At 50.8% G+C, this 27,842-nt stretch overlaps 1 protein-coding gene across 4 annotated transcripts in view; it reads left to right on the top strand.

The window, feature by feature from the left end:
* Positions 1 to 27,842, top strand: part of SNX29 (sorting nexin 29) — a 426,403-nt gene that overhangs the window by 282,569 nt on the left and 115,992 nt on the right. For all 4 annotated transcript variants that reach the window (XM_074322948.2, XM_019715145.3, XM_088801234.1 and 1 more), the window contains one exon: positions 27,383 to 27,523. In XM_074322948.2, coding sequence (XP_074179049.2) covers positions 27,383 to 27,523 — 141 coding nt within the window. The remainder of the gene's footprint in view (positions 1 to 27,382; positions 27,524 to 27,842) is intronic.

The raw sequence follows: 27,842 nt of genomic DNA, 5'->3' as shown, positions 1-27,842 counted from the left end.
GGACATGGCCTGCGCATGGGCATGGGGCATGGGGGCTAGGATTGGCCAGGACTGGGGCCATGTCATGGGTGCGAGGCTGCGGGCAGAGGTGGGGTCCATGGCAGCGCCTCCAGGATGACGAGGAGTGGGGCTGAGGTGGTTCCAAGAGGAAGGGGCCCCAAGCAGACAGGACCAACCATGCTTCTCTGGAAAGTGCATTTGCCCCATGACTCTCAGACCATCGCAGAGGTCTGCTTCCGCCGTGGGGAATCACGGTTATCATGTGTTGGGTAGCCACAGTCTGGCAGCTTTGGTCAGTGAATAAAAAGGGGCAGGCAGGAGTGTCTTGAGGGGAAGTATTCGTCTGACAATGAGCCTCCTTCCTGTTTTGTTTTTCATTAAATCTGTTAGGGGTGACATTGGTTAATAAAATTATATAGGTTTCAAGTGCAGGGGGTGACATTGGTTAAGAAAATCATAAGCCTATGTAATTTCTTAACCAATGTCATACTAATAAGTTTAATTAGTAAAAAAAAAGTAAATTAGGGCCGTTCCCCTTCTTAGCTCACCCTGGTGGCCACTCTGGCTGCAGGGATAGCAGAGGTTCTGAGGACCTGCCCGAGACACCCAGCGTGGCTTTGGGTCCCTCCGTTCTAATGAATACCATAGGCATCTCCTGTGCCACAGCTGTTTGAGGACACTGCTTAGAAAACACTAGCTTAGGTACATATCCCCCCTGATAAATACAGTTCTAGTGCTGTGTCCAGGAGGGCCACCTGGGCTCTCAGCAGGGCGTTGCTCCTTCTTTGCTCCCTGGAGCCCTGGCAGGAATGGTGGCAGGTCCATCCAGGCATCCTGGTGCTCCCTGCAGGAGCCAGCCACCACGTGGTGAGGACATGCCTGCGCAATGTCCCTGGACTGGCCACTGGGTTTCAGAGGCGCTGAGCTCGTGGCAGCTGCTGGGATCAGGTGAGACAGCGTCCATGTGCTCAGTTGGGGGCCGTGGTGGCCCCGGGGCTTTTAGATTGCGATGCAGCCATCTCTAGGGTTGCTTTTCCAGAGGGTTAAAGCTGTTTTCTGGGCATGCCCAAGCCGGCTCCCCTGCCCTGCTCAAGCCCCCTCAGTGAGTGGCACTGGCTCAGGTGAGGGCCACACCCCCACTTGGACCAGGTGGCAGGCACTGGACAGGAGGCAGCAGGTCAACTTGCTCACAGACAGGTTTCTATTTGGGGGGGAGGAGCCAAGACAGGAGCGCAGCACTGTTTTTAGTACAGGAGACAGGACAGCTTGGCATAAGCGCCGTGCGTGCCGTCTCCACGCGGAAGGTGTGCTGGAAGTGGAGTGGGGAGCGAGCACCTGGCCACCTTCCTCCCCACCAGATGCCGCTTCAGGAAGCCGCCTGTGCTGCTCAGATGGCGTTCGCGTCCCTGACTGCTCAGGCGCTGGCCTGACTCAGGATTTGGGATGGTGGAGGGGGCCTGACTGAGTCCCATTCGTGCCTGGTAGGACTCTGGGGGGCCCCTGGCCTACGCACTGTGTTCCCAGCCTGTGGGGGAGAGAATCAGGTGTTCAGACCATTGTGATGCGGGGAGTCAGGTGTGTAGAGAGAGGAACCCCTCCACCCCACCCCCCCAACCCCTGGTGGTGGGAATGCAGAGGTGGGTCGCCTCTGTCAGGGAGGCCGTCATGCAGGGCTGGTGTCACCTTTGCCCATTTCTAAATTTCGTTATCTTTTAATTTTACTTTTGAGTTGTAAGAGTTCTTTATATATTCTGGGTAAAAGGCCCGCATCAGATATATGACATGCAGATATTTTCTCCATTCTGTAGTTGCCTTTTCACTTTGTTGATGGTGTCCTTTGAAGCATAAAATCTTTTAATTTTGATGAAATACAATTTATCTGTTTTGTTTTTTCCTTTGTTGCTCTTGCTTTTGGTATGATATCTAAGAATCCTTTGCCTAATCCAAGGGCACAAAGATTTAGACCTATGCTTTCTCTAAGAGTTTTATAGTTTTAGCTCTTACATTCAGGTCTTTGGTCCTTTCCGACTTAATTTTTGTACATTATATGAGGAAGGGATCCAACCTCATTCTTCTGTTTGTGAATCCAGTTGTCGCAGCACCATTTATTGAAAAGATTACTCTTTCCCCACTGAATGGTCTTGACACTCTTGTCAAAAATCAGTGTAGCATAGATGCCTGGTTCAATTGCTGGACTCTCAGTTCTATAGCGCAGTCAGAGGAGGACGGTGCCGCACTATCTTAACTCCTGTGGCTGTTAGTAAGTTTAGAAATCAGGAAGTGTGTCTCTCTTCTCCCCGCTTCTCCCATTTCTTATCCTTTTCTCTGTTCTGCTTTCTCTCCTTTGATCTTTTTTCTTTTCTTTTTTGCATTCTTTAGAGCAAGGGTTCACAACTGTTTTCAGTAGAGGGCTGGACAGTAAATATTTTGCGCTTTGCAGGCCATACCGTCTCTATCTCAAGAACTCAACTCTAGTCTTACAGAGTGCAAGCAGTCTCAGATTATATGTAATGAATGGGCATGGCTGTTCTAATAAAGCTTTACTTTTTACTTGACACCGAAACTTCAATTGCACATACTTTCACATGTCAAGAAATAGTATTCTTCTCTTGATTTTCTTCCCCCCGACATTTAAAAGTATGAAACCCATTCTGAGTCTGTAGGCCATACAAAAACAGGCAGCAGGGTAGTCAGTCCCTGTTCGAGAGGAGTGAATCTTGAGGCATTTCAGAGGAAGGCACAGCGACCCCCTTACTTATGTGTGGCCCCAGGCCTAGGTGGGTTCTCTCTACTAGCACCCCCCTCTCGCAGAACCCACTCTTCCCTGTGGAAGCTGCTCAGTAGGTCCAGCTGGGGACCCGGCCACTCTGCCCTGAGCCTCCAGGACACCGGAGCTGGTGTGGAACCAGAGTTGAAGTGCTGGACAGCTCCCTCCCTCCGTGACAGTTCATCAGGCCCTGACCCCCGGAAGCACGGGCCCTCCCCACAGACCCTCTGACAGGCCAAGCCAGCAGCAGATTGTCCCTTTTCTTCTGGGAAAACCACAGTCCTCCTTGCACGTGCACCCCCCCACCAACTGATCAGCTCTAAATCTTGCTCAGGAGAGCACGGATTTTAGAGCCAGTGCAAACCCAACCAGATGCTTCTACCTCGTGGGACTTTGGTCAGGTTAGTTAGCCTGTTTGAGCCTCGGATCCTGGGGAGTAGAAGGCAACCGCACCCGTTCTTTGGCACGAGCTGGATCAGCTGGGTCTGGGGGAATTCTGATTCTGTACCGGAGTTAACCACTCAGGGCCGCCTCTGACACGGTACCTGCAAAGCTTTCGTGGATCTTCTGAGTGAGGAGAATTTTCCTCCCTGGCTCCAAGCCTGACGCCCAGGTCACAGGCCTTTCCCTTATCTCCTTTGTCTTCCCAGCAGCCCCAGCTTCCGCCCGCAGGTTTTGCCCATTATCTCTTCCGAGAAGCTCACTCTAGATCAAGGGTAGCAGACTATGGCCCATGGCCACATTGGCCCCCTGACAGTTTTTATAAATAAAGTTTTATTAGAACTCAGCCATACCCAATCATTTAGATCACTGGCTGCTTTTATGCTACAGTGGCAGAGTTGAGTCTTTGCAACAGAGCCCATATATTCTCCAAAGCCTGAAATATTTACTGTCTGGCCCTTTACAGAAAACGTTTGCCACCTCTGCTCTAGATGTCCCTCCATGCTGTGCAGTGATGGTCTGTCCTGTGTATGTCTCCCCATCAGAGCTCCTTGAGGGCACGCGTGGGTCCTTTTGCCCCAGGTCCCCATCTCTCTCGCAGCATAGACACATAGTAGGTGCTCAGTACTTATGAGATGGGTACATGACTGGCTGAATGAGTGAATGAAACAAACCTAGCAAATAGTTTACAAAGATGGAGTTCTTCCTGAGTGGACCTAAGCTCACCTTTTCCACCTGCAGAAATGTGGCCTCAGTGTCCATTCAGCCCAGAAATTCTCTGTCTGCAGTCCATCAGCTGTCTCCCCAACCCTCACAATAAGTACGTGTCATGGATAAAAGCAGCTGACACTTGACATGGTACCTACTGTGTGCCAGGCTCATGTACCAAGTGCTTTAGGGGTATTAACCAATTCCAGCCTCAAGACAACCCGAGGAAGGAGGTGCTATCACTAATTCCATTCTACAGATGGGGAAATCGAACCCTGGAGAGGCTAAGCGGCTTCCCCAGGATGCCCGGCTGGTAGGTTCACGTGTGAGGAGCGGCTGCATTCAAATCCACACAGCTGAGCTCTGGAGAACCTGCTGCAGCCGGAATGTGCACCGTCTTGTTCCATTTGTTTTAAGGCAGGAAGCGTCCCCGCTTCAGATCTTAGAAGCACAACACAGTCCGTAATTGTTCTGTATTGTCTGGTGGCATATTTAATGTGTTAACCTCCTTTAATTGAATGGGTAATTCAGGATTGGTCTCGCACTCCAAGAGGCACCCATTGTGTGCTCAATGAGCAGAGAAGAGAGTCGAAAGAGCTTGTCAAGAACATTTCTCAAAATAGGAGCTAGCGGTAAATGTTCCGTGTGAAAGAGCTGGCCTGGTGGAGGGGACTCCTCGCAAGGTTTCATGGCAGCGGAGCTCCTGGTGACTTTTGAAAGCGCTCTTTTCCCTTTCTGAGGTCTAGGAGTCAGTTGGCTTAAAGTAAGGTCAAGGGACAGGACCTTGAAGGAAAATCAGGGTGTTGTAACCAGAGAACAAGGAGTGGCCAGACTGGGAAGAAATACTGTAAAGTGTGTGTGTGTGTGGTCACTGCATTCTTATTTGCTCCTTTGTTCGTTCATTCATTCATTCAGTAAATATGCTGGCCACTGTGTTAGGCGCTGAGTGGACACTAGTGAGCAAAGACCCCCATCCTTTGCCTTCGGGGCAACTCTGGCCGAGGATCGGAAGTCGGATCCTAGTTAGAAGGATGCTACATACTCAAGACCCCAGGTACCGTTAGATGAAGTAATCCCAGCAAAAGCCTCACCAAATCCTTGGGAGGTCATGTGCGCATTGTTGAACCGATCCCTGTGGCCAAAGGAATGAGGGAATGAGCTGCTTGGCTGGGGCCTGGGTCGTGGATGCCATCCAGAGCGTGCAGTATGAGAGAAGGAAAGACGGTGCCTTGTCAAAGAGCAGTCAGGCCACAGTAACCAAAGAGGGCGCTGTACACACCAGGCCCAAAGTAACCGAGGTCCAGCCAGTTCAGGCTGGCAAAGGGGCTTTGCCTGCTGTGCCCAGGAGCTTGGGCATTACCCAGAGTGTGACGAGAGCTTGTGAAAAGAGAGGAGTGACATGTGTGATGGGTGATTTAGGCCGGTCATGGTGGCAGTGGGGAAGGTGGGGTTGATTGGGGGCCATTTGGGGGTCCTGGCAAGAGCCGATGAAGCTCTGACTGAGCTCAGGAGTGAAGAAAAGGGAACAAACCCAGAACACTCGAGGCGGTAGACTTAGCTGGCCTGGGTGTGCCCCTTTGCCCAGTGAGAAAACTGAGTGGAACTGTGCTGAGCAGTCAAGTTGGGGGCCCAGTGCTGGGAAGTGCAAGGCTTTTGATCCTGATTTTAAACTGAATGCTTACCCTCCACAAGCAAGGGAGAAAGTCCACCCACTGCCAGCACAGTAGCCACTTTTGCCCTTGAATGTGAGGTCTCCTGGAGTACTTACTGCTACTTGCATTTATTCAATAATCTACTCCCCAGTGGCCCCCAAACTCTTGAGATCGATGTCCTCATTATTCCTCGCCAGACTCCTCTCAAGTGCACATTAGGTCCTAAGCACAGTTGCAGGGCTCTGAGGAGATGGAGATGCGCTGTGATGGAAAATGAGCTCGCCGCCAGCACCGCCGGCTCTGGATCTCATTTCCTCTGATGAGAGTGTTCTTGGTGGGGGACAGAAGGGGCCCTCGGGTTAGGAGCATTAGAAACTCATCACCCCGTGCTAGCCACCTCCTGTGACCCATCATTTAATGATCTGGTGGTGGCCCAGTGTTGCAGGATGACCTGTGACCCACAAAGCATGTCCCAAGCAGCAGCCTTTCAGCACTAAGATAACTACGAAAAGCTGCCCGGTGGTGATTGCGTCGCTTCAAGGAGCAGATGGTTTCCAACCCAGCCGGCCTCGCTGGGCACCTCACACTCTTCCTGTCCTAGGACAAGGGGCAATGTGTCTTACCACGCACCAGCAGCTTTCACCATACAGGTCTTTGGATTTTGTGTTCTAGAGAAGGGCCATTTATGTCCCAGCTGTTTGACTTTGGGCAAGTTATTGAGCCTCTCTGAACCCCAGTTCTGTCATCTGTATTGGTGGGAGGCTTAAACGAGATGCCAGACAGTTGTAAGGTGCCAGACAGGTAGTTGTGTGACCATGGACGTCTCTGCGATAATGTTCTCCTGTGACTCTCTACCACGAGTGATTTTGCCCCTGCAGGAACATTTGGCAATGCCTGGATGCATTTGTGGTTGTCACAACTGGGGGGCTGCTGCTGGCATTGAGTGGGTAGAGGCCAAAGATGCTGCCACATACCTTACTGTGCACAGGACAGCCCCCCAACAAAGAATGATCTGGCCCCAAATGTCAGTGGGGCTGAGGTTGAGAAGCTTGGATATACAAATCGCTCAGTGCAATGCTTGTCCTGAGTGTGTTTTCAGTAGAGGGTAGCTTCCAAAGAGTGGGCGCTCTGTGCCAGGGACTGTGCTAAATTTAGGGAGCGGAGATCAAAGACGATGGTCCCCGGGTGGTGGTGATGACGGTTGCAGAGCTCAGAGGAGAGTCGTCTAACCCAGCCTGGCAGCAGGAGGGACGAGGGGTCACGCACCGCTTCTTGGAGGAGAGGGCACCTGAGCTGAGTCTTGAACTTGCCCTGAATCCTTTTCTCTCCTCCATTTGGCTCGGTTGATGTCAGAGCTGGGGCAGCAGCCCTGGGGACAGGGCGTGGAAGAAGGTGGCCTGGAGCCCTCTGGATTCAGTCACGTGGGCCTGTGGGAGTGGAGGAGCCGGGTGGTGAGGGTGCTGGCGGACCTGGTGCTCCAGGAGAACTGGCTCCTGCTCCAGTCTGAGCGCGGCTCTGTCCTTTTCCAGTTGCGTTTTTAAATGAAATTGCTTCTTGTTGTGACTGTCGCTGTCGCTTCTTTTGTTACTTGTTCGTAAGAGGCATAATTTAGGGCTTGGAGGTAGCCTTCGTTTTGGCAAGTTGCTAAGCAGCCACTTTCTCAAGGCCGGGGGGCCCTACATGTAGAAAGGGTCCTTAGCAACAAGACCTGGGCCATCTCACCTAGTGGCAGCACGTGCCTCCCCACCTACCCTCCACCTGCCACCCTCTGTGCAGAAGTAGACACCAGAGGACAGATGCAGCGTTTCCGCAGACACACGGACCCTGGAAGTCTCTTCAACAGGAATGTTACGTACCCGGCTCTTCCCATCCGCAGGTCCGCAGCAGGCCGAGCTCCTCCATCACAGCCTTTCTCAGTGAGCGCAGGCCCGTTCTCAGAACCCCCTGTGCACAGCCGCTGCCTTCCCCAGGCAGCCGCCAGGACTGGGCCAGAGTAGGCAGGCAACTCGAGACTTGGCAGCTCTGCCATCCTGATTCTAACTCCTGAGTGGCTCTGTGGCCCTGGGCACATCACATGACCTGTCCACGTGGGTTTCCTCTTCTGCGAAATGGGGATAATAATACCTACTTTGCATGGTGACTATGAACACGAGAGAGGTGAAAATATACAAAGTGCCTAGCGTATCCCCCGTTATACATTAAGTGCTCAATAATCATTCATTGTTTTTCTATCTGCGAACAATTGCTCCTTCAAAGACTGCAGCAGGACTTGTGTACTCCCTTCCGCTGTTGTCATTCATCTCTTCAGCTGCATTTTCCTTAGTCCCCACTTAGATTGTGGGCATTTAGAGAACAGCAATGGTGTCTTAGGAGTCTTCAGTCCGCTGGCCTTCCATCGAGACGTGATAGTTGGATAGATAGGAATGTGGCAGAGACTGCTAGTTGCTTGCACATAATATGCATTTCTCACCTACCTCTTAGTAACAGAGTCCTGGCCAGTGAGCCCAAGTGGAAAACACTACATTTCTCAGCTTCCCTTGCAGCTGCATGTGGCCATGTGACAAAACTCTGGCCAATGAGACATAGGCAGACATCATGTGTGGCTCCCCAGAAGATCTGATTAAAAGGAGATACCTCATCTGAGTGGTACGTCTGTTACCCTTCTCCTCGTTCTCCTTCCGGATGCCTAGGATTCAGACATGATAGCTGGAGCTCCAGCAGCCATTTTGGTCCAAGAGGTGTCTTTGGGGATGGCAGGTGTGTAGTGAAGATGGCAGAGCAGAAAGATGGAAGGCACATGGTCCCTGATGACTTTGTGGAAAAGCAATACCACTCCTCGACCGCCTCCTGCCAGGCTGCTTGTACACGAGAAAACGAACCCCAAATGATTAGACCCCTGCTGTTTCGGAGCCAAATGCAATTCCTAACTGCTACAGAGGTCTTCGAAAGAGGTTGAGACAATTGCGTGACCAGAACCCTAGAGGTGATTATAACACATGGCATTTAGGGATCGTGGAGTTCAGTTTATTTATTCAACAGCTATTTATGACTTCCTGCCTGGTACATTGCCCAGTGTACCCGGTGCTACTGGGCATATGGCTCATTGTGGCTTTAAGAGGGAAAATGTCCAGAGAAGAATCTGGGAAGAGAGATGCTCAAGGGAGGCTCATGCTGTGCCTTTTACTCCCTGTCCAGGGACTTGGGCTGAACCTTGAGCGCCATGGAGAGAGAGCCAGTAAAGGCCTTGAATTGGTGCTTTGGAGCCGTCGCCCTGGCTGCGCAGTAGAGAAGGGGTGGGAAGGGAGACAGCTGGCTTCATCCCTGCTGACAGGGTGCCTCCACCCCCCCCCCCCCCCCCCCCCCCCGGAGCTGAGCCTGGCAGCCAGCTGTAAGACCCCCTCTCTGCACCAGAGCCCTGAGTCTTACATAGACAACCGGTCAGACCGTGCTTTGTTTCTGTTGTTTTCTAAAACACCCACAGCTCTTGACTTTCTGGGCTGGGCCTTCTAGACCCTGGGGTCTGCCCCTGTCAAGGGGCTTTTAATTTGGAACCTCCTCCAATCCTGGTGAGGGACCGGCCAAGCAAACAATGGAAAAGCTTGGCCCACGCCTGTTGTGTCTGTAACCGACCTCTGGGTGGCGGTGGCTGCCCGCTGCTGCTCCGGCTCTCAGCGCCATGGCAACCTGAAGCCCTCCATCCTCCACCTTAGGCAGTGTTCCTTCTCTTCCCTCCCTGGAGTTTGGATCCAGGTCCCTACCTCTGTCTCTATCTTAACAGTTTCCACTGCTGTGAATGTGTATCTTCTTTACCCAGTCTTTACTCGCGCAGAGGCCTGGCTGGGGTCTCACACAGAAGTCTGCACATGGGGACCTTGGTCTCCGTCCCCAGTGAGGACAGGGGTGTGTGTGCGTGTAGGTGACTGCACAGAGAATGAGCAGTGTTCCTGCCTGCCCTCGCTCCCTCGCTCCCTCCCTCCCGCGTGCCTTCTTCCTTCTTTCCTTCTTCTCCATCCATCTATCCATCCATCCAAACATCCAGGCCTCACCCATCTGCCTTCCCCTGGCCGACACCCACTGAGCACCTCTAGGCACTGAGATTCCCAGGAGCATCTCACCCATGGCTCTTGGCCTGGAGAGTGTATCACCTGGTAAAGACAGAAAGACTTGTAAAGGCGCAAATGCAGGGAAATGTTCATTCATTCATTCATGCGTTGAACAGTGTTTATTGGGCATTTATTATTTTCCACTCACTGGGCTGGGTACTGGGGCATAGTAAATTAGAATTGTGGAGTTTGCATTCTAGCTGAGAGGAAACAGAGGGCAGTTAATAAATAAATCTGCAAGATAATTGCTGATTACGCCAAATGCCAGGAAGCAACAGAGAGTAATATGGTGGAGGATACTTTGGGGGTGGCGCTATGACAAAAGGTTCCAGTCCAATGGGGGGAACCACTTGGGGAGGGCAGCAGGAGTTGAATGAACTGTCTTGGGAGATGTGTGGGGTTGTTGCCAGCAGACTGACAAGGGAAAGGCAGAGGGCCTGGCACAGAAAAGGCCATGTGGAGGGGAGCACTTGGGTGGGGGAGGGAGAATTCCGGGGTCTCTGGGGGTCTGGCCCCAGCTGCAAGACGGAATGTGAGGGGGCCGGGGCTGCTGAGGCAGGCAGGAGGGGGTGGGACGACCGCACGTGCTTTGTCAAGGAGTGTGGACTTGTTCTTCTACATGAGCTGGGGGCTTTCAGATATGGGTTTGTGATGCCCTAGCCCTCCGCTGAGGTGTCTCCAATCCACCCTGGGTAGAAGGGGACGGGTGGGGCCCTAACCCCCTCTTTGCTTTAACCAGAGCTGTTCAGCCTGCATCCCTTACATGTGTCAGAGCTACACATAGGATTTGATTTGAAAATGGGGGTTGGTAGCCAAAAAAGGATGCTTGAAAACTAAGAGTGGGAGTGGGAGAGATGTCTGAAGATTTCTCAGTTAAGTGTAGTTATTCAGCATCTGGGATTTTGTTATCAGAGCTGGCTCTCTGATCCTCAGTTTGTTTGTAAGAGGAGAACAGTAATAGTACTTGCCTCTCGGAGTCTTTATGAACATTAAATGTGGTATATAGTAAACTGCTTAGCGCTGGAGCCTGTTACAGTCAGTGCTCGGTAATTGGTGGTTGGTATTAATATTATCTTAGTATTAGTTTTCACTTGTCTTTTAGTTTTCCTTCTTCTTCTCTAGTATTTAACATAGTGCTAGGTACACAGTCAGCACTAACAACAACTAGTTTTAGTTGTCACTTCTCATCCTTCCAGCCCAAGATCCCACGGCAGTAAATAGGGATCATCTCCTGATTCCTCTTTCACAACCAACACAGTGGAGGCCGGAGCCAAGGCAGCATTAACACAGTGGCCACAAGCTCAGGCTCTGAAGGTCAGACAGACCGAGCTAGAATCTCTGCTCTGCCACTAACTAGCTGTGCGAGTTTGAGCAAGTCATGTAACCCCTCTGAGCCTTCGTTTCCCAGGGCTTGTGTGGATTACATAAAATGTGTGGGAAGCACTCAGTATAGTAAAAAAGAGTGACCACATTGTGAGCATTCAGTAGAGTAGCTTCATATGCCCTATTCTAGCCAAGTGTGTCAGTCAGCTATTGCCACCATAATACGGTGTAACAAACAACCCCCAAACTCAGCCGCTTAAAACTATTTATTCTTGCTCATTTATCTGTGGATTGTTTCGGGGTCGGCTGATCTAGGCTGGGCTTGGCTCCAAGCTGCCATTGGGCTACTCTCCATGTCGCTCCTCCTTCTTGGACCAGCAGACTGACTGGGACATGCCCTCCTGGTGAAGGCAGAGGTACAAAGACCAGCCCAACCATTCAGCATACAGCAGGCCTCTGCCTGAGTTACGTACATTTGCTAATTGACTGTTGATCAAAGCAAGCAACCTGCCAAACCCAGTGTGAAAGAAAGTACAACCTGCCTCCAGTGGGAGGGACTGCAAGGTCACTTGGGGAATGGCCTGGGGTACGTGGAGCGGGAGGAACTGGCGTCACTACGTCAGTGTTCTACCAGAGGCAAAGGAAAAATAGAGAAAAAGTGGAAATAGTGCAGCCACCCTACTTTTCTTTCATCAAGTACCTTCAAAGAAGCATAAACTGGGAGGCAATCTGCTGGCCCTTTTCTTGGTCGTAGATGTGAAATGCTCCCAGAGTGTAGTGTTAAAGACTTGCCTCTTTGATCTAATTAAAAAGCTTATGAAATTACATTTTGCATATAGCCCTGAGATACTACATCACGCTGTGCACACTGTACGTTTATATAGCCAAATTACTGCCTGCGGATGTGTAGCAAACCAGGTTTACTGTACTTTGTGGGCAATTCAAGGATTTTTGGGTCATAATTTTGACCAAGCTTACTTTTTGCCTCTGGGCAGATTTTAAAAAACAACGTTCAACTTCATTTAAATGGACTCTTATTGAAGGTCCATAACCCCTTATTCAAAACTCTCGAGGTCAAAACTCAAGATACATGTTTTCATTTATCTTTTCTTTTTGGATTTTAGAAAGAAATAAGGTCAGAATAAGTGGGTGTGGGGCAGCACCCAGTAACCAAGCGCGAATATTTCCGCAGTAAACAGCCGCATTCACACTGTGTGGGATGAGTCAAGTTTATAAACACCGTTAATCTGGTTCAGTCAAGTTTTGCCGACAAATGGTTTGCAGTACATTTACAGAGAGCCTTTTGGTTTTCAGAGCTTTGTGGATTTGTGGAAGCTGTGGATGGGAGTATGGGTGAGGGATTGGGCCTCTTAACATTGCAGCTGTTGGCATTGCCAGCCAGTGCCACACAGGCCAGTTGGTCCTGGGCCCTAAAAGCCCCCTCCCCCAAGCCCAGCGGAGGCCAGTTTTCCACCTGTGTCTGTTGGCCTGATGTGTGGTTAGCTCCTTCCTACAGAGAAAGTTGGTCTGTCTGCTCCTGGCACTGTGGGCTCTGACGCAGACTTGGCGGGATCTTGGGAGAAACCCGTGATGAATGGTCTCCAGTGCTCAGCTGCTAGATCCCAGGGGGCTGTCGGGTCACCAGCTGGGTTTACTGGCAGCCCAAAGCGCAGGCGTTCCCTCTGCCTTGGCAGTCCACTGTGGGGGACTCGGGTGGGCTGCTAGGATCGGGGGTGAGAGGGCTTCCTACAAGCAGGGCAGCGTCTTCAGTGCGGTGAGGTCTTATCTGCCCCTGTTGAAGCCAGAAGCGCCCTCTCACCCCTCGGAGGCAGTGTGTCTCCCCCTCTAAAGTGGAAATGTGACACTGGCCCTCTGGGTTGCTCCAAGGAGTAAATGCGAATGGACGTGTGAATGCCACTTAGCACTGGCCCACAGGGCCACTGCAATGACGGGCCTTCAGGGTAGCTTCCTCGGGAACTCAGAGCTCGGACCTGGCAGGTGCCACTTCCTCACTGTGGTGGCTGGATGAGCCCTGGCACTTCCTCAGATGAGCTGAGATAATCTGTAAAAGTGTGTACCTGCTGGGTGCGTGTGTGTGTGGCCTGCCCCTTGGGCTGCATATGTGTCATTGTCTTTTTCCAGGAGAGAATCTGCAGGCTTTATGATTTTTTTTTCAGGGGCCCTGTGACCCAGGAACAGTGGAGAGATTCTGAATACTGGCCTGAAGGGAGGCATGCCAGGATAGATAAGAGCTGTTCAGGGGCTCCCCGCGCATGCGAACTCCTGGGAGGCAGGGACCTTCATCATATCTGCCAAAGGCCTCCCGAGAAAATGCTTTGCGTGTCTCGGCACCAAAGGAGTTTTTGAATCAAGTTGCTAGATTGTGACAGCTTTGCCGCCATGCCACTGTCTTTGGGGAGCAGTAAGCTGAGCTATCAGGCAGAACAGGCCTCTTTGTCCTTCTCTTCTCTTACCAAGTAGTAATTCAGTCATGAAAAGTCAGCCATATTATGTATCCATCTAACATTTAACAAGAACTCAACCCCTCGCAAAATGACTACTAAGACGACAGACACGTGGCTTGTGTCGTGCAGGATGTCATTGGGCCATGATAACCCTGTGACGTAGATGTTACCAGTATCCCCATGGTACCCAGGCCAACAGCGAGGCGCAGAAAGGTTAAGTAGCTTGGCCAAGGTCACCCAGCTGGGTGGAGCCAGGGTTTAAGTGAGGCCGCAGATCCCACAGCCTGGGCTTTCACCTTTCTCCCTGGAGTAGAGCCTCCACTCCCGGTGGTCAGGAGGCGCTGACGGAGTGTTGCAGAGGCGTGCAGGGGCCTGTGGTTGCCTGCAGGCTGCTTTCCCTAGGGCCCGGCTCCTTCTCTGCTGCGTGGGTGTCATGGGAGAAGAAACACAGATTTGGGGCTGGTAAAGACAAAAGTGCAAGTCAGATCTCCACCACGATTGGCTCTGGGCCTTCGGGCAAACGCCATTCTCACTTCATTTACCTCACCATGAAAAGCTGTGGCCGAGACCCGATGACACACTTTAAGCGCCTTGTAAGTGAGAGAGGTGAAAAAGCAATGTTCTTTCCAGCCCCATCGTGGGCATCAAACTTTTTGTTTTTGAAATGTTCTCTGATGGGCATGACTAGGAGCAGGAGATGAGTTCTTGGAGCAAATTAGCTGTATCATGACGTTTGTGGTCTGCCGGCAGGCAAAATCGGGCTGTGTGGGGAGCTAAAAGGGCTCTTCCTATGACGAACGTGTCTGTCTAAGCGTACGTTCCAGAGAGGTGCACAGACTTCTCATATCACATCTGAAATGTTCTCTTGTCCTGTTCATTGTTCATGACTCTGAAATGATTACTGTAACAATTCCTAAATTGGATGCTTTTCGGAGAGAAAAATGAAAGACCATATAGGCACAGGCTGCAGCTGTGTCGGAAGAAACGTGCATCCGTGTTGCTTGGGTAGATTTTAGTGGCTTCACCTTGGGCTCTTGATAGCACGTGAGAAACGTCCAGGCCCGCTGCGGAGGGCATCTGCCGTGCTCCCTCCACGAGCCTGCGTGGAGCTCAGTTGGCATCTTGAAGCTTGATGCCGTCCTGTGGGCGTTATTGAACGAAAGCCGCCTAACGCATTTCGATGGGGGATGGGTCCCTATAATTCCAAGACAAGGATGCTGAGGCATTCTGGGACACTCAGACAGAGACCGTGAATGAATGCACGAGAGGAGAAAAATCTGGTCTTGACATGCCCACCAAATCGCTGTGTAGTCTTGCTTTAGTGCTGGCCTGGGAATTCGTGGCTTTTTGATTAAGGATCCATTCTCATTGGAGAGCCTTCTGCTTATTAGCCACAGTTTTTATTGTTGTTGTGGGAATGTCACCACCTGGCCTCTTTCTGGAGTGAGGAGGGAAGTAAGTGTGTGAACTCCTGGTGCTGGCTCCAAGGTTGTCCCAGCCCACGATTGCCAGAGTCACTGCCAAGGGTAGCAGAAGCTTTGCTTTGTTGTGCAAACAAGTTAAAGGGGCCTCTAAACCCAGCAGAGGGAATACTGTGGACACCCAGGAGGAGATGTCCTTTGGGGTGCCTTACCAATCTACTTCTCCTTCTCCGGGAATCGCCCCCTCCTCCCACATACACACAGCACAGACCCACAGAGGCGATGCCTGCCGCAGCTCATGGGCCAGAGTGGACCCCCACCCAGGAAAAACTGTCCAGATCCTGCCCTAGTCACATGCTCTTTTGGCCTGAAGTCTTTCGATTGCAAGTGGCAAAACCTCATCTTAAACAAAACAGAATTGATTGGCTTATGTGAGGAACGAGTTCAGGTGTGGCTTGATCCAGGGGCTCGGTCACTCTCTGTCCTTTGTCTCTGTCAGTTCTGCTTCCCTCCCTAAAGGCTTTACTATCTGCTATGTTTCCTTCTTGTGGTATTGCCAGCAGCTCTGAGTTTACACCCTCACAGGCCAAGTATAACTACAAACACCCTCACCTCCTTCCCAGCCATACAAGCTCCTGAATGGCCTGGCGTGAGCGAAACACCCTCACTGGGGGGCCTGCAGGGTTCAGCTTGGCCAGACCTGGATCTTATGCCTGAGTCTAGGGTCCGGGCTGGAGTGGGGTCCACAGGATGCACAGAGACTGAGGTTGGGTAGAGAGTGGGTCCCTGGAGGAGAATCAAGGTGCTGTTGCCAGAAGAGGGGGCCAGGCAGAGAGAAACCCCAGAGTCACTGTGGAGGCTCTTTCCCGGACCTCTGGGCTTGGGCAGGCATTGACTGGGTCGGTCTGAGTGTATGTGGGGTCGGGGCTGAGGGGTGTTGTGTGAGGACTGTGAGCTCAGGACAGAGACAGGGAGCCTGCAGAGCGCAGAATCGAGTGGGCGCACAGACAGACGCAGCGCGTGGGTGTGCAGCTAACGGCCCTGGTTCTGCTCCTGGCCCAGCCCCTCGGGGCCCCTGCAGCACTGCCAGCCCTTGGTCCTTGAGATACCTTTGTGTTCTTCCAGGCACTCTGCACTTCCCTGAAGCCAAACTGAACTGGCTTTTCTTCCCGGCAATCAAAAAGTCCGTGACCACAAGGAGGGCCACCAGGGCCAGCTTACCCTGGCTCACAGGCTTCCTCTCCAGGAGAGAAGCGCCTGGCTCCCGGGGGCCTGGCACCCCCAGAGTGGAGGCGTGATGAGATGGAGCGGACCCTGGCGGGGATCGAACGCTACTCGTCAAGAGAAGCTACCAGTTCCTTAAAGGGCCATTAGCAGTGGCAGGAGGAAGAGGGTCATCCTTAATCACATTAGAGAGTGACACGCTAATGGCCGTCCTGGATGAATTATGCCTCCCTAGCCCCTTCGTTTACACAAGAGCTGCTGGGCTGCATGACACTTCACCATTCAGCTCACGTCTCGGAGGCCAGATGCAGCCAAACAGGCCTAGTGTGTGTGAAACTCCTCATTCAGAAGAGGAAGACTTAAACTGTCCTTTGGGGACAGCCATTCCTCTGGTGTCTTCCAAGCTGAGTGCACTGCTTGTTCAAAGGCCAAATTCGTGTTTACGAATTTGCTTACTTATTTGCTATTCTCAACAACATTTGATTTGGAATGGTCTTGGTGTAATCAAGGCAAGTTGAGAACTCCTTCTGTAGCTTTGGCCTGCATTGCGTTCTTCGCATCTCCCCTCGCCTGGGCCAGCTCCTCCCCGTCCTTTAAGGCTCTGCTCAGACGTCACCTCTTCCAGGGAGTCTTCCAGGATGGCTTTTGCCCTGAATTCCGTGCTGTCTCTCTTTGTCTCCTGGCCTGTGCTTCCCTCTCTCATAACTCATCCCACTGGACTATGTTTTTTTTCTGTTTATTTATCTGCCTCAATAATGCATGAACTTATTTAGAGGCAGGCATGTACTTTTGCTAATAATGGCTATTTTTTGTTAAATATTTACAGGCCAAGCAAAGTAGTTGATCTTGAACACAATCCTAAAAGGTAGATGATAAAGTTTTCCTCATTTCAGAATTGAGAAATTAAGGCACGTGGAGAGGTTTAGTAAATTACTTAAGGTCACACAGCAAATAAGACGATGACATCAAGAAGGCAACCCTCGTCCCCGGACTCTGCTCATAATCACTGCTCTGAACTGTCGATTCCCCCGTCTGTCTCCTTGTGGCCGACACAGGTCCTGGCACTTAGTAGGTGCTCAGTGAACACTGGGGAAACTGAAGTGGATTAGCTACCTCTGTATAATAAGTAAACTCAGCTTAGAAAGACATTGTTGGTGGCTTTGCTTCTTTTCTTCCTGTGATGAGAGCTACAGACCGGTTGGTAGCGTTGTGCTGTCAGAGAGCAGGTCTGACCAGGGCCCTTCTCTCCAAGGCAAAGAGACTTACTCTGTTTTTAAAACGTAGTTCTTATGCCAGCAGCTTGGTCAAAGGTACTAGCTCTGAGGATACAGGGTGAAAAGTCACTTCTCATCTATCGTAGCATCACAGCTGTTTGGGGCTGAGAAACAGTTTGGAACAGCAGATCCTCCCAGAGGGTTTTCCTTTCTGTTGCTTTCTGTTGGAAGGATTCAGGCACGTCTGGGGATAGTGATTACGAACCCCCTGGCTCCCGGCGCTGGCTTCACACAGGTTGGCCGGGTCGGGGCTCTGCCCCCGTGGTTGGCAGTGCTTTCCCTGTTCACTCAGGGGGTTTTCTTCTTGGTTCCTAAAGGACAGAGATATTGCTTTTATTTTCAGATGGAGCCGTGCATGTCAAACTAGCTCTCAGTTTTCACATTTCTCCAATTGTGTCTGGAGAGAAGAGGGAGGGAAGGGTAGCTATGCAGCGTCTTTACCGTGCTCACCAGAAGTCCCACTGCCTCGAAAAAGACCATTTAATTGTTCTATTACCAAAGTCAGTATTTAACAGAGGAAAGACATTTGGAAAACTCGGACAACCATAAAGAAACCATAAAGATAATAAAAATCTACTAATATTCAGAAATAGCCCCTGTTAACGTTTTAATTTGAATCCTTCTGGCCTTATTTTCAGGGATTCAATTGCACACATACCCGTGTGGTTGGAGTCATATCAAGATGTCATAAATAGTTCCTAAATTAAATTATTTCAGAGTAAACAGATCTCTGGCTTCTGCTTCCCTCTCCCCGTATTCCAGAGAGACTTGGCTCGTATTTGTATCTGTGAAGAGAGAAACAGAAGACTTTTCTACTTTCCCACTGGGTCTAAAACTCTAATTTCAGTGCTACAAACGGAGTAAGCAGCTTTGAGCAAATGAACGTGTGTTGCAATGCACGTGGCTCGGGGTATGATCTTCATGACTCAGAGATCTAGACGGCATCATGTGATTGCAGGATGAAGTCAGATTTCCTTTTTCAACTCCCCACATATGAGCATTGGAGCCCCCAGCCACTTGATGGCCGGAAGTCAGCTCCCCTCCAAATGGCTCCAGCTATTTCTGAACTGCCCAGGGACTGTCTGATGGGTACTCAGGGACCTGCCCCTCGAGGTTTTCTCTGTGACCCCTGATGCTGCTGGTCGCGCTGAACGTGACCCTCATTAGGCAGCTGGGCTCCTGGCACAGCCGCCCCCCAGTGGTTACTGTTGCTCTGGCTGCGGATGGGGGAGGGCAGGTACAGTGCTGTCTCTCCTTTGTTCTTCAAACACACGTATGACAGCTGGCCCTGTTCCTTGTATCCCCAGCAAAGCTGAGACCAGGCTAGAGCAATTCATAAAACTGCCCGGCTCATGGCAGAGAAACATAACGGGAGGGAACTCGCAGTTGCTGTTGCTAGATGTGGCTACCATGAGGTCCAGGCCCACCACGGGCTCTCTGAACGGTGTCTCCTTGCCCGCAAAAGGGATAGCTTACGCCCCATCAGGGAGGCTTCCACCCGGAGCCCAGGCTCAACAGCCATGAGCCCCAGAGCATGGCTGCGCCACAATTGTCCTCCTTAATTCTCGGGCAGAGAATTAAGTGTCAGCAGTGGTGGGCATCCGGTGCGTCTGATGTGAGAGGGACACTGCCCCCAGATGTCCTCTGAGAGCCCGTCTGCACCTGACCTTCAGCCTGTGCTATTGCCCATGACTTACTGAGTCATAGACTTATTTTGGGGAGACAAGGGGTGAGCACCAGAGTCAGGAACTCAGCGAGCCAAGGGGCCTCGTGTCCCTGCCTTTTCCTCCAGCTTCCTTTGGTCCTGGGGAGGAGGTGCTGGCCAGTCATGCGAAGACATGGGCCCTGGAGTCCAGCAGACCTGGGCTCCCACTGTTGCTCCTTTTCTAGCTCTAATCGTTCTGTGTTGCACCAGGGGCTCAGCCTCAGGAGACAGAAGGACACGTGAAGTGAGAGTGAGCGGGTTCCTGGAGGCAGTTTTTAGGAAGAGTGTCCTGTCCTCTTAGAGACTTACACCTGTGTTCTCCCGCCCTGCATGGAAACGGTGTTCACTAAAGCAGCACTCTGTGCTCATCACCCCCCCCTCCAAAAGCCTAAGAGCTGTAGGTGGCCGTCCCGTGCTCCGAGCAGCCCCTGGAGCTTGTATTGGACGCACATCTATCCAGCACATGCGCAGATGAGGGAGGTGACATCCTGCTTTTGTGGGACGGGCAGGGGTGAGGCCTGAAAACTGGAAGCTGCTTGGCAGAGCTCTGACCAGCGTCTGGCAGAGCGCCTGTGCCTGCCCGGCCCTGGCCGCCCATCTGTCGGTCCATCCAGTCCATTCTTTCTCAACCTTTCTATCGGTGAATGTGTATGGGGTGCCTCATTTGTACGGGGCAGGGGGTACAGCAGAGCACACAACCACTGGATCCCTTCCCCAAGGGAGCTTAACCTCTGGTTGAAAGAGACAGACAGTAATCAGGGAAAGAAGGAACACCTAGCTTGCCAGGTGGTGGTGGGCACCAGGGATCAGAGGTGACAGTTGAACCAGAAGCCAAAGGGAGTGAGGGGACAAGCGTTCCAGGGACAGGGAGGAGCAATGCCAATGGCCCTGAGGCTCTACCCCCTTTGTTACCTCGTCACATCTGAAACGTGACTGCACACCTCCTCTCGCATCCCTCCTGCCCTCCTGGCCTCCTTTCAGTCCTCTCCTGTTCCACACACCTCCTGCCACAGGCTGTGCCCTGCCCTTTGCCCTTTGCCCTTTGTCCTGGAGCTGTTTCCCAACCAACACTGGGCCTCTCTGACTCACTGTTTTTGTCCTGCTCTGCTAACTCCACCCGACTCTCAGGCCTCATGCTGCGGCAAGAACCATGCCCGTTTCCGTACAGCCTGATGTCCCCCTGAAATGCTGTGTGCGTGTGTGTGGTTATTTGCCTCAGGTCGGCTGTCTGGCCGGCTGTGGGCTCCGGGAGGGCAGGGTCATGCCCGGTTTGTTCTCCATCAGCCAGGACCCAGCCCTGAGCATGGCACCTGAGAGGCACCGGCAGTTACCCAGAGGAGGGGACACCCAGGTCTGCTTGGGGTGCATAGTGGGGTGCGGGAAAGAAGAGACCTGTCTTGAGCAGGGTCCCGGAGGACAAGTTGATGCTCTGAACCGAGTGTCTAGCTCTCATCACCTCCAAACCCCAGCCAGGTGGGCAGGCGGGCCATGCTGCTCCCAGAGGCGTGGAGATTGGTGTCAAATGCCCGGAGACGGGACAGCCGGGCTGGTCTGTGTGAGCCCGTGTGTGTGCTCCGTGGTCCTGCGTGAAAGGGGGAGTCGGCATCAGTGGTGGTGGTGTCCCCAGTGCAGGGACAGCAGGGTCGGTCCCACTTCTGAACGGCTCATTCCGTATCCTTCCTGGAAAGGTACGTGGGGTCGTGCTGGCCATTCTTAGTAAATAATGCATTTCTGCCGTTAGGAGTCCGCCTCATTTCCATCCCCCAGTGAACTGCAAAGTCGTTTTTCTCCGGCTAAGTTATTCATTTTCCTCTCGGCATTTGGCTGCAATAATATTACTCCCTCAGCATGGTCATACAGTAATTCAGGCATTTTGTCCTAGCAACGAGGACACTTACAGTTAATAACACATGAAGCTATTTCATTAAAAGGAAAGTTTTGTTAGGGTACATTAACAGAGGCCACCAACCAAAACACAAATCATTTCATTCCTTGGATATTAAGGAAGCAAAATGAATTAAGAACCTAAAGCCGTTTTAAAAGAATCTTTGTTATCCTGATGTCATCTGACTGTCTTTAAATTTAACAATCCGTGTAAAGGCCATCGGAGTTGAGCGTTCGCAGCACTTGTTTTTCTCTGAGCTGGAGACGGTGCAGCGTGTACTTTGGGTGTAGTGTCGACTTATGGCCCGGTTCCAGTTCCGCCGCTCACTCCCTGCATCGTCCTGGGCACGTTACCTAGTTGTTCCCAGTCCCTGTTTAAGGGCATATAAAATTGCAGGTCTCCTATGAGAATCGTAGGTGGAAGGTCTGGCACGTGGGAGGTGCTGCTAAATGGTCCATCATCTTGGTTCAGTCCGAGGGCACAATCGTTTCCAATGCACGCTTTCACTCCCGAGTATCACGTGCATAAAATGTGTTTGCTTCTGGGATGGAGGAGTCAGAGATGAGAAAAATCACCTGAATTTTGAAGTGGAGAGAGAGGGATGCCTTGGATCTGTGCTGCAGGAAGCAGGGGCAGCCCAGTGTTTTGTTTCCAAACAGCGGAGTGTAAATGACCGGGTTTTTGTTTGTTTGTTGGGTTGGTTGGTTGGTTGGTTGGTTGGTTGGTTGGTTGGTTGGTTGGTTGGTTTTTTCCCAGAGCTCTAGTTGCATTCACAGCCAAGGGTTCTCTCTAAGGCTGATCCTTGCAGAGGGTCACAGCACCAAGCGTCTCCTATGAGGTCCCCTCCTGAAAACGCACTCTTGTGTGCCCACCTCGGTGCTTGTGTGACAAGGACAGCATAGATGTCAGGTGAGCCTGCACCCAGCAGAGGTACAAGCTCGTTCTGACTCCGGAGCCCACGTGACACTTCCCAGGTTTGGTTTCAGTGCTTAGAAGACCCACCCGAGAAGGTCATTTGCTGAACTCTGCTCTTTCTGCTGACAGTGTTTTAGAAGCCACGGGGATGTTTAACTGCCCAGCCCACAGACTGCATTCTGTTTGTGTTTCCTCGCCTGCGTAGCATTTGACAATTAATTAGGCATGGTAATTACCTGCTTTAATTTCGTGATTGCGCATCCTATAATTACCCCTAATTCTGTAATAGGGAAGTTCATGTACACAAAGGCAGGTGACAACGAATGGGCGGGGTTACAATATTAATAGCCGCCACTGCTTACTGGCTGCCAGGCACAGCGTCTCACAAGCACCCAACCAGATTGGTATTGTCCCCATTTCACAGACTGGGAAACTGAGTCTTGAGGAGTATCATTCCCAGGGTCACTGCTGGCCGGGGAAGAGCTGGGATTTGAACCCAGGCCTGTGCGCTTTCACTGTGCCATTCTGCCTCTTGCAGGACAGGCCTCACATGTGCCTAAGATTCAGGATGCTGCTGGCTGACAAACCTGTACCTGTGCTTGGCAGACCCTTAAAACAGGTCTGGGCCTTAAATCGACTGAAAGCAAGCTTTTCTTTCTTTTGAAATTAATTAATTAATTAATTTTTTTTTTTTTTTTTTAATTAGTTTCAGGTGCACAAGACAAAGCAAAACTTAGACATTTATCATTTATATCCCTCACAGAGTGATAACCCCTGCCCCATCCACTACCCCTCTGACATCGCACACAGCCGTTACATTTCCACTGTCTCTATTCCTAATGCTGTACTCCACTTCTTGTAACCATATATATATATATATATATATATATATATATATATATATATATATATATATATATATATATAAATAAAATTGTAGTTGACATTACTGTTCAGTAATGACATTACTGTTCAGCCTCAGCGTCAGGTATGCGGTGCATCTACACCATCACCTCATCAGATCAGGCATCTATATCATCCCTGAGGTGGTCTCCCTAATGGGACAAGTGTCCATCGATCACCCTACAAAATCTTTACAACATTATTGATTACATTCCCCAAATTGACTTTCGTATCCCCGTGGCCATCTTGTGGTTACCGACTGTGCTTTCTAATCCCCTCACCTTCCCCTTTATCCCCCCCCCCGCCCATCTAGCAACCCTCAGTTTTTCCTCTGTGTCTCTGAGACTGTTTCTGGTGAGTTCATTCATTTATTCTTTTCTTTAGATTCCACATGTAAGTGAGATCATATGGTATTTGTCTGAAAACAAGCTTTTCAATCTTCCTTCTCCCTCTCCCTGTCTCTCTCTCTGTTTTCCTCCTCCCTCCCTGCTTTCTCCCTCCCCCCTTCTCTCTAGATGGATAAGTGGGTGGATGGATAGACAGACAGACAGGTAGATAGATAGGCAGACATAGAGACAGGTTGAGAGAGATGTACCATATAGATAATGTAGATCTATCTAGATGTGTGTGTATGTTTCAAAGGTACATCTCACCCTGGAACATCCAACGTGTGATGATTAGACCTGTTGTTAGTGGATGTAAAGAACGTTGCCTCATACGCTATCAGTCCCCTCCCCTCAGGAGCAGCCACCAGCACCACCCTCCTGTCCAGATGGAGAACTGAGGCTTAAGGGGGCAATTACTGGGCTTGTAAGAGGTGGAGCTGGGATTTGAACCCCGGTCTGCCTGAGGCCATCTTCCAGTCTCCACCCCACCCCCCAAACACTGACGTCTGACTGCCTGCCAGGTCCTTGTGGATGGTCACCCACCACAGTCTACTTTAGACGTCCCAGGACCATAAATCAGGATACAGGTTACTCTCCTGAGGATAGTGAAGGCATAGCCTTTTTTTTTTTTTTTTAACTTTTGCCTTTAAATCTAGGTTTAATATGAATATTACCAGGTGCATAAATCTTAACTTTTAGTTCAGTTTTTACTTCTGCCACATCTGTGTAACCACTGCCCAGAAAGAGAGAGCGGACACGTATAGCACCCAGAAGGCTCTTTGTGCCCTTGTGTTCTGTGTAAGAATCCGTGCCTATCCCCAAGGTCCCCGTGATACATTTTCTCCTAGTACCTTTATGATTTTACTGTTCATATTTAGATCTATGATCACAAAAGAAATGAGTGCCAGAGCCATGCTCGTGAATGCCCATGACGGCCTTCCCTGTCATGGTGCCAGCTGGAGAGAGCCCAAATGCCCACCCCAGCAGAGCGGGCGAATAAGCTGGGGGGTACTAGGCAGCAGTGAACAAGGGCAGACCAGTGCTCTGTGCGACAACATGAAGACATCCCACAAACCCAATGTGCAGAGAAAGAAACCGGACACAAAGGAGCACAGTCTGTGTGAGTCCATGTAGATGGAATTCGAAAGCAGAAGAAAGAAACCAGCGGCAGAGTGTTCAGAGCAGGCGAGAGGCCCGGGGCTGGTGGAACGCTCTGGATGGAGGGGGTGCTCTTACGATTCTAAATGAAAGCATTTCCCGGAGACCCTATTGACACGAGAGTTTGTTGTGGATGCGATGCATTGATGGACTGAGGTTTTTGCCGTTTCTCACTGCTAATCTCTCCTTCCCCTCAGTATTACCATGTTTCCCCGAAAATAAGACATAACTGGAAAATCAGCCTTGGCATGGTTTGTCAGGAGGGCACCCCCTGAACGTAAGCCCTAATGCGTCTTTTGGAGCAAAACTTCGTATAAGACCTGGTCTTACTTTGGGGGAAACACGGTTATTACAGGTATTACGGGGGTCGTTCTTCCCAGTGGAAAAGAAATCTCAAGATTCAAACTTCCTTTTATAACAGAGAAGGGAGGGTTTGCCCTGACTCCTGATTACAGATATTACCCTCTTATTTTATTTTTCTTCTGCTGAGTCAAGGAGATTGGACTTGGAGTTGCTTTTTATTGCTTGTTTTAAAAGGGAACTTGGTTTTTCCAGAGGAGGTCAACTCTTTTTATTCCTCCAAGGAATTATTATCTTTATGGCTCAAGCAGAAGAATTGGGCCTATCAGACTTAATTTGGATGGCGGAGCTCTTTAAAGGAAAAAAAAAGAAAGGGAAAAAAGAAAGAAGAAGCAATTTGGGGTATAAGCTCTTTCAATTCTTTAATGAAATAAGTACCCAATTTGGCTTAGTATAATTCAAGGACAACTTAATTTGCAGAGTTTCCCAATTTTGGATGCTAAAAGCATTGCCGTTGAGAATGGACCATTCAAGTAATTCTGGGTGATTTTAATGGCATTAGGTTCCTGAAGGGAGAGGCGTAAATGAGAAGGTGCGATTGGAGACCGTTCTGAGGATATGTGATCTGCCCAGCACAGGGGCAGTTGGGCCACAGAGGGATCATTCAGGGACTGTCCTTGGCAGCTGCTGTCCCCAGCGTTGCTGGCTTGCGGTTCCCAGGCGTTCAGGAGCCTCGGCTATGGCAGTAACGTGCTGTAACAGAAAGCACCAGGCCTCAGACACGTCAGGCAGACCTGGGTTCAAGTCTTTTTTCTCCCCGCCCCACGCCCTCAAGGAGACCTATTCTCTCCGAGCCCATGTCTTCCTCTGTGGAAGGCACAAGTTCTCACTTTCTGCCTTGCTGATTAACTGAGGATGAAAGGTGAGGCATGTGGGTGCTGGCGTAGCCCGCAGCTGCTTCATAAATGGCAAGTGTTAGCATGAAGGTATTTGTATTTTATTGAAGATCTAAAAATATGATTTTACTCTTTCGGGTGTGGCGGTGGGCCCTCCACTCTTGCTGAATTTCTCCTAGAGCTGTGTAACTTGGACTACTAACCGGAGAGATGAGGGTTTCAGCAGCATCCAGATCTCAGCAGAAAATGGGAACGTGGGTGCCCAACCTGAAGTCCGTGACTGTCCCCCCCTCCATTACCCAGTGGCCTCCGGATGTAACAGAAGCTGGTGCCACAAATGCCCAGTGACCACCTTTCACCTTCGAGAGGGCCTCAGTCCAGTGATGCTCTCAGAGGCAGGAGTGAGGATGGTCACTGAGCATGATGGAAGCACCTAGAAGCCTCTCTGCCCTTGGTTCTTTGGTGAGCCTCAGCGTCCCTGTGAGGCTGCTCTCCCAGCGTTGGGGGGGGGGGGGGGGCTTTGAAGAAAGAGGCTGCAAGGATGGTTCTGCCGTTTCCTTTCCTCTCGTGTATTAAATCCTCCCCGGTCAAGGCCCAGGCCAGGCCTCCCACCTGGTGCCATGGACACCTTGGTCTCCACAGTGAGATGGGAGTGCAGTGTGGGTGGGACAAGGCCCAGTGAAGTATTTGGAGTTTATGGATCACCTGAGGACTCGGAGAACAAAACTTGAGGGCTGTGAAGGGACCCAGAGACCGTCTGGTTCAGCCCCGCACGTTACACATGAGGACACAAGGCCCAGAAGCAGGGGGACGCTCCCAGGAGCACACACACGGGCCAGGAGAGGCCACATCGTCCGGTCTCAGCGGGCACAGCTGCTTTCATGCAGCCATGAAGTAATATGTTTAGGGGTTCATTGTGGAGCTTTTTAGGGGGGATGGGTATTATCATTTATATTTTTATTAAATCATTTTAATGAGCCACACCATAGTTTGTTCTACGCCCTAAGATTGTAAGTGGTAATTTCCATACTTGTTCTTTACTAAGCACCGATCTTGCAGTAGAGATCATAAAGCGAAATGATCACCACAGTACGTCTCGTTAACATCCCCGATAAGGTTATTTTAAATTACTGATTTACTGAACACTCACATGGTGTCTTCTATGTACCAGGCCCCTGTCTAAGCCCATTACATGTGTGACACTCATTGAATCTTCCCAAGACCCACTGAGGGAGGTAATTGTGTCCTCATTTCTCCAAGGAGGACATGGAGGCACAGAGAAGTTAAGTGTTTTATGCCCCCGTTGTGTTTATCTCACTGGACATGACCTTACAGCCCCATTAGGCTGATCTCAACTCTGGCCCCTCCCGTTCCCCAAGGTGAGGTCTGCCTCCTGTGCATGGGGGTCTGCGTGGCCCCAGGAACAGCTGTGTTGCCTCTGCACCTGAATGCTGTCCGTGCCACCTTGGGAGGAGGTCCTGTTAGTCATCTATTTTACAGACGAGGAGACGCATAGCCAGAAAGGGGGCACGAGTCTCACCAGCAACCTCGCATTGCTGTCATATGCGTGTGACAGGAGAATGAAACACCCATCTCTCAGATAACTGGGGAAATGATACACAGCGTGTTGTTCCCCTAACCAGCCTGGTCCATCTGCCGTGTTCCCATTTGTCCCCTCATGACCACTGAGTCCCCTCGCTGTTCCAGGCACTGGGCAGCCGTGACACCGGAGATGAATGTGGCCTCTGCTCTCGCAGAGCTGGTTCTCATGGGCGGAGCGTTGCCGAAATCCCACCCCTTTGTAATGAAGTTTCAAGAGAAGCTTCCATTTTCTTCCTCTTTCCTTTTCTTGACAGGTGTACATCCGGATAAAAGATGACGAATGGAACGTCTACCGGCGCTACACAGAGTTCCGGAGTTTGCACCACAAGTTACAGAGCAAATACCCTCAAGTGCGAGCCTACAACTTCCCACCCAAAAAGGCCATTGGAAACAAGGTACCGTCTGTCATCTCAGCGCTCGTGCCTACACTAAGGCAGACGTTTTCTTCTTGTTCTTCTTCAGTTTATGGTTTAAACACACGTGCCCCTGTAAACGTACAAGTCAAATGCTAGCTAATATAAGAAAAAAGAAAGTAGTCATCCATAATTCCCCACCTAAAGCCAGTCACATTATGTTTGTTTGTGTATGTCTTATTTCTCCAGGGACGGGGTTGGCAAACTAGTTCTCTAAAGGGCTGGTGCCTAAATATTTCTGGCTTTGTTAACTGTATCATTTCAGCTAAAGATACCCAACTCTGCCCCTGCAGTGAGAAAG

This window comes from Rhinolophus sinicus, chromosome 10 (assembly GCF_057876585.1).
Source record: "Rhinolophus sinicus isolate RSI-liver-muscle chromosome 10, RSI-T2T, whole genome shotgun sequence".
NCBI classification, from domain to species: domain Eukaryota; kingdom Metazoa; phylum Chordata; class Mammalia; order Chiroptera; family Rhinolophidae; genus Rhinolophus; species Rhinolophus sinicus.
The sequence above is the reverse complement of the archived record's forward strand: the minus strand, read 5'-3'. Positions and strand labels throughout refer to the sequence as shown.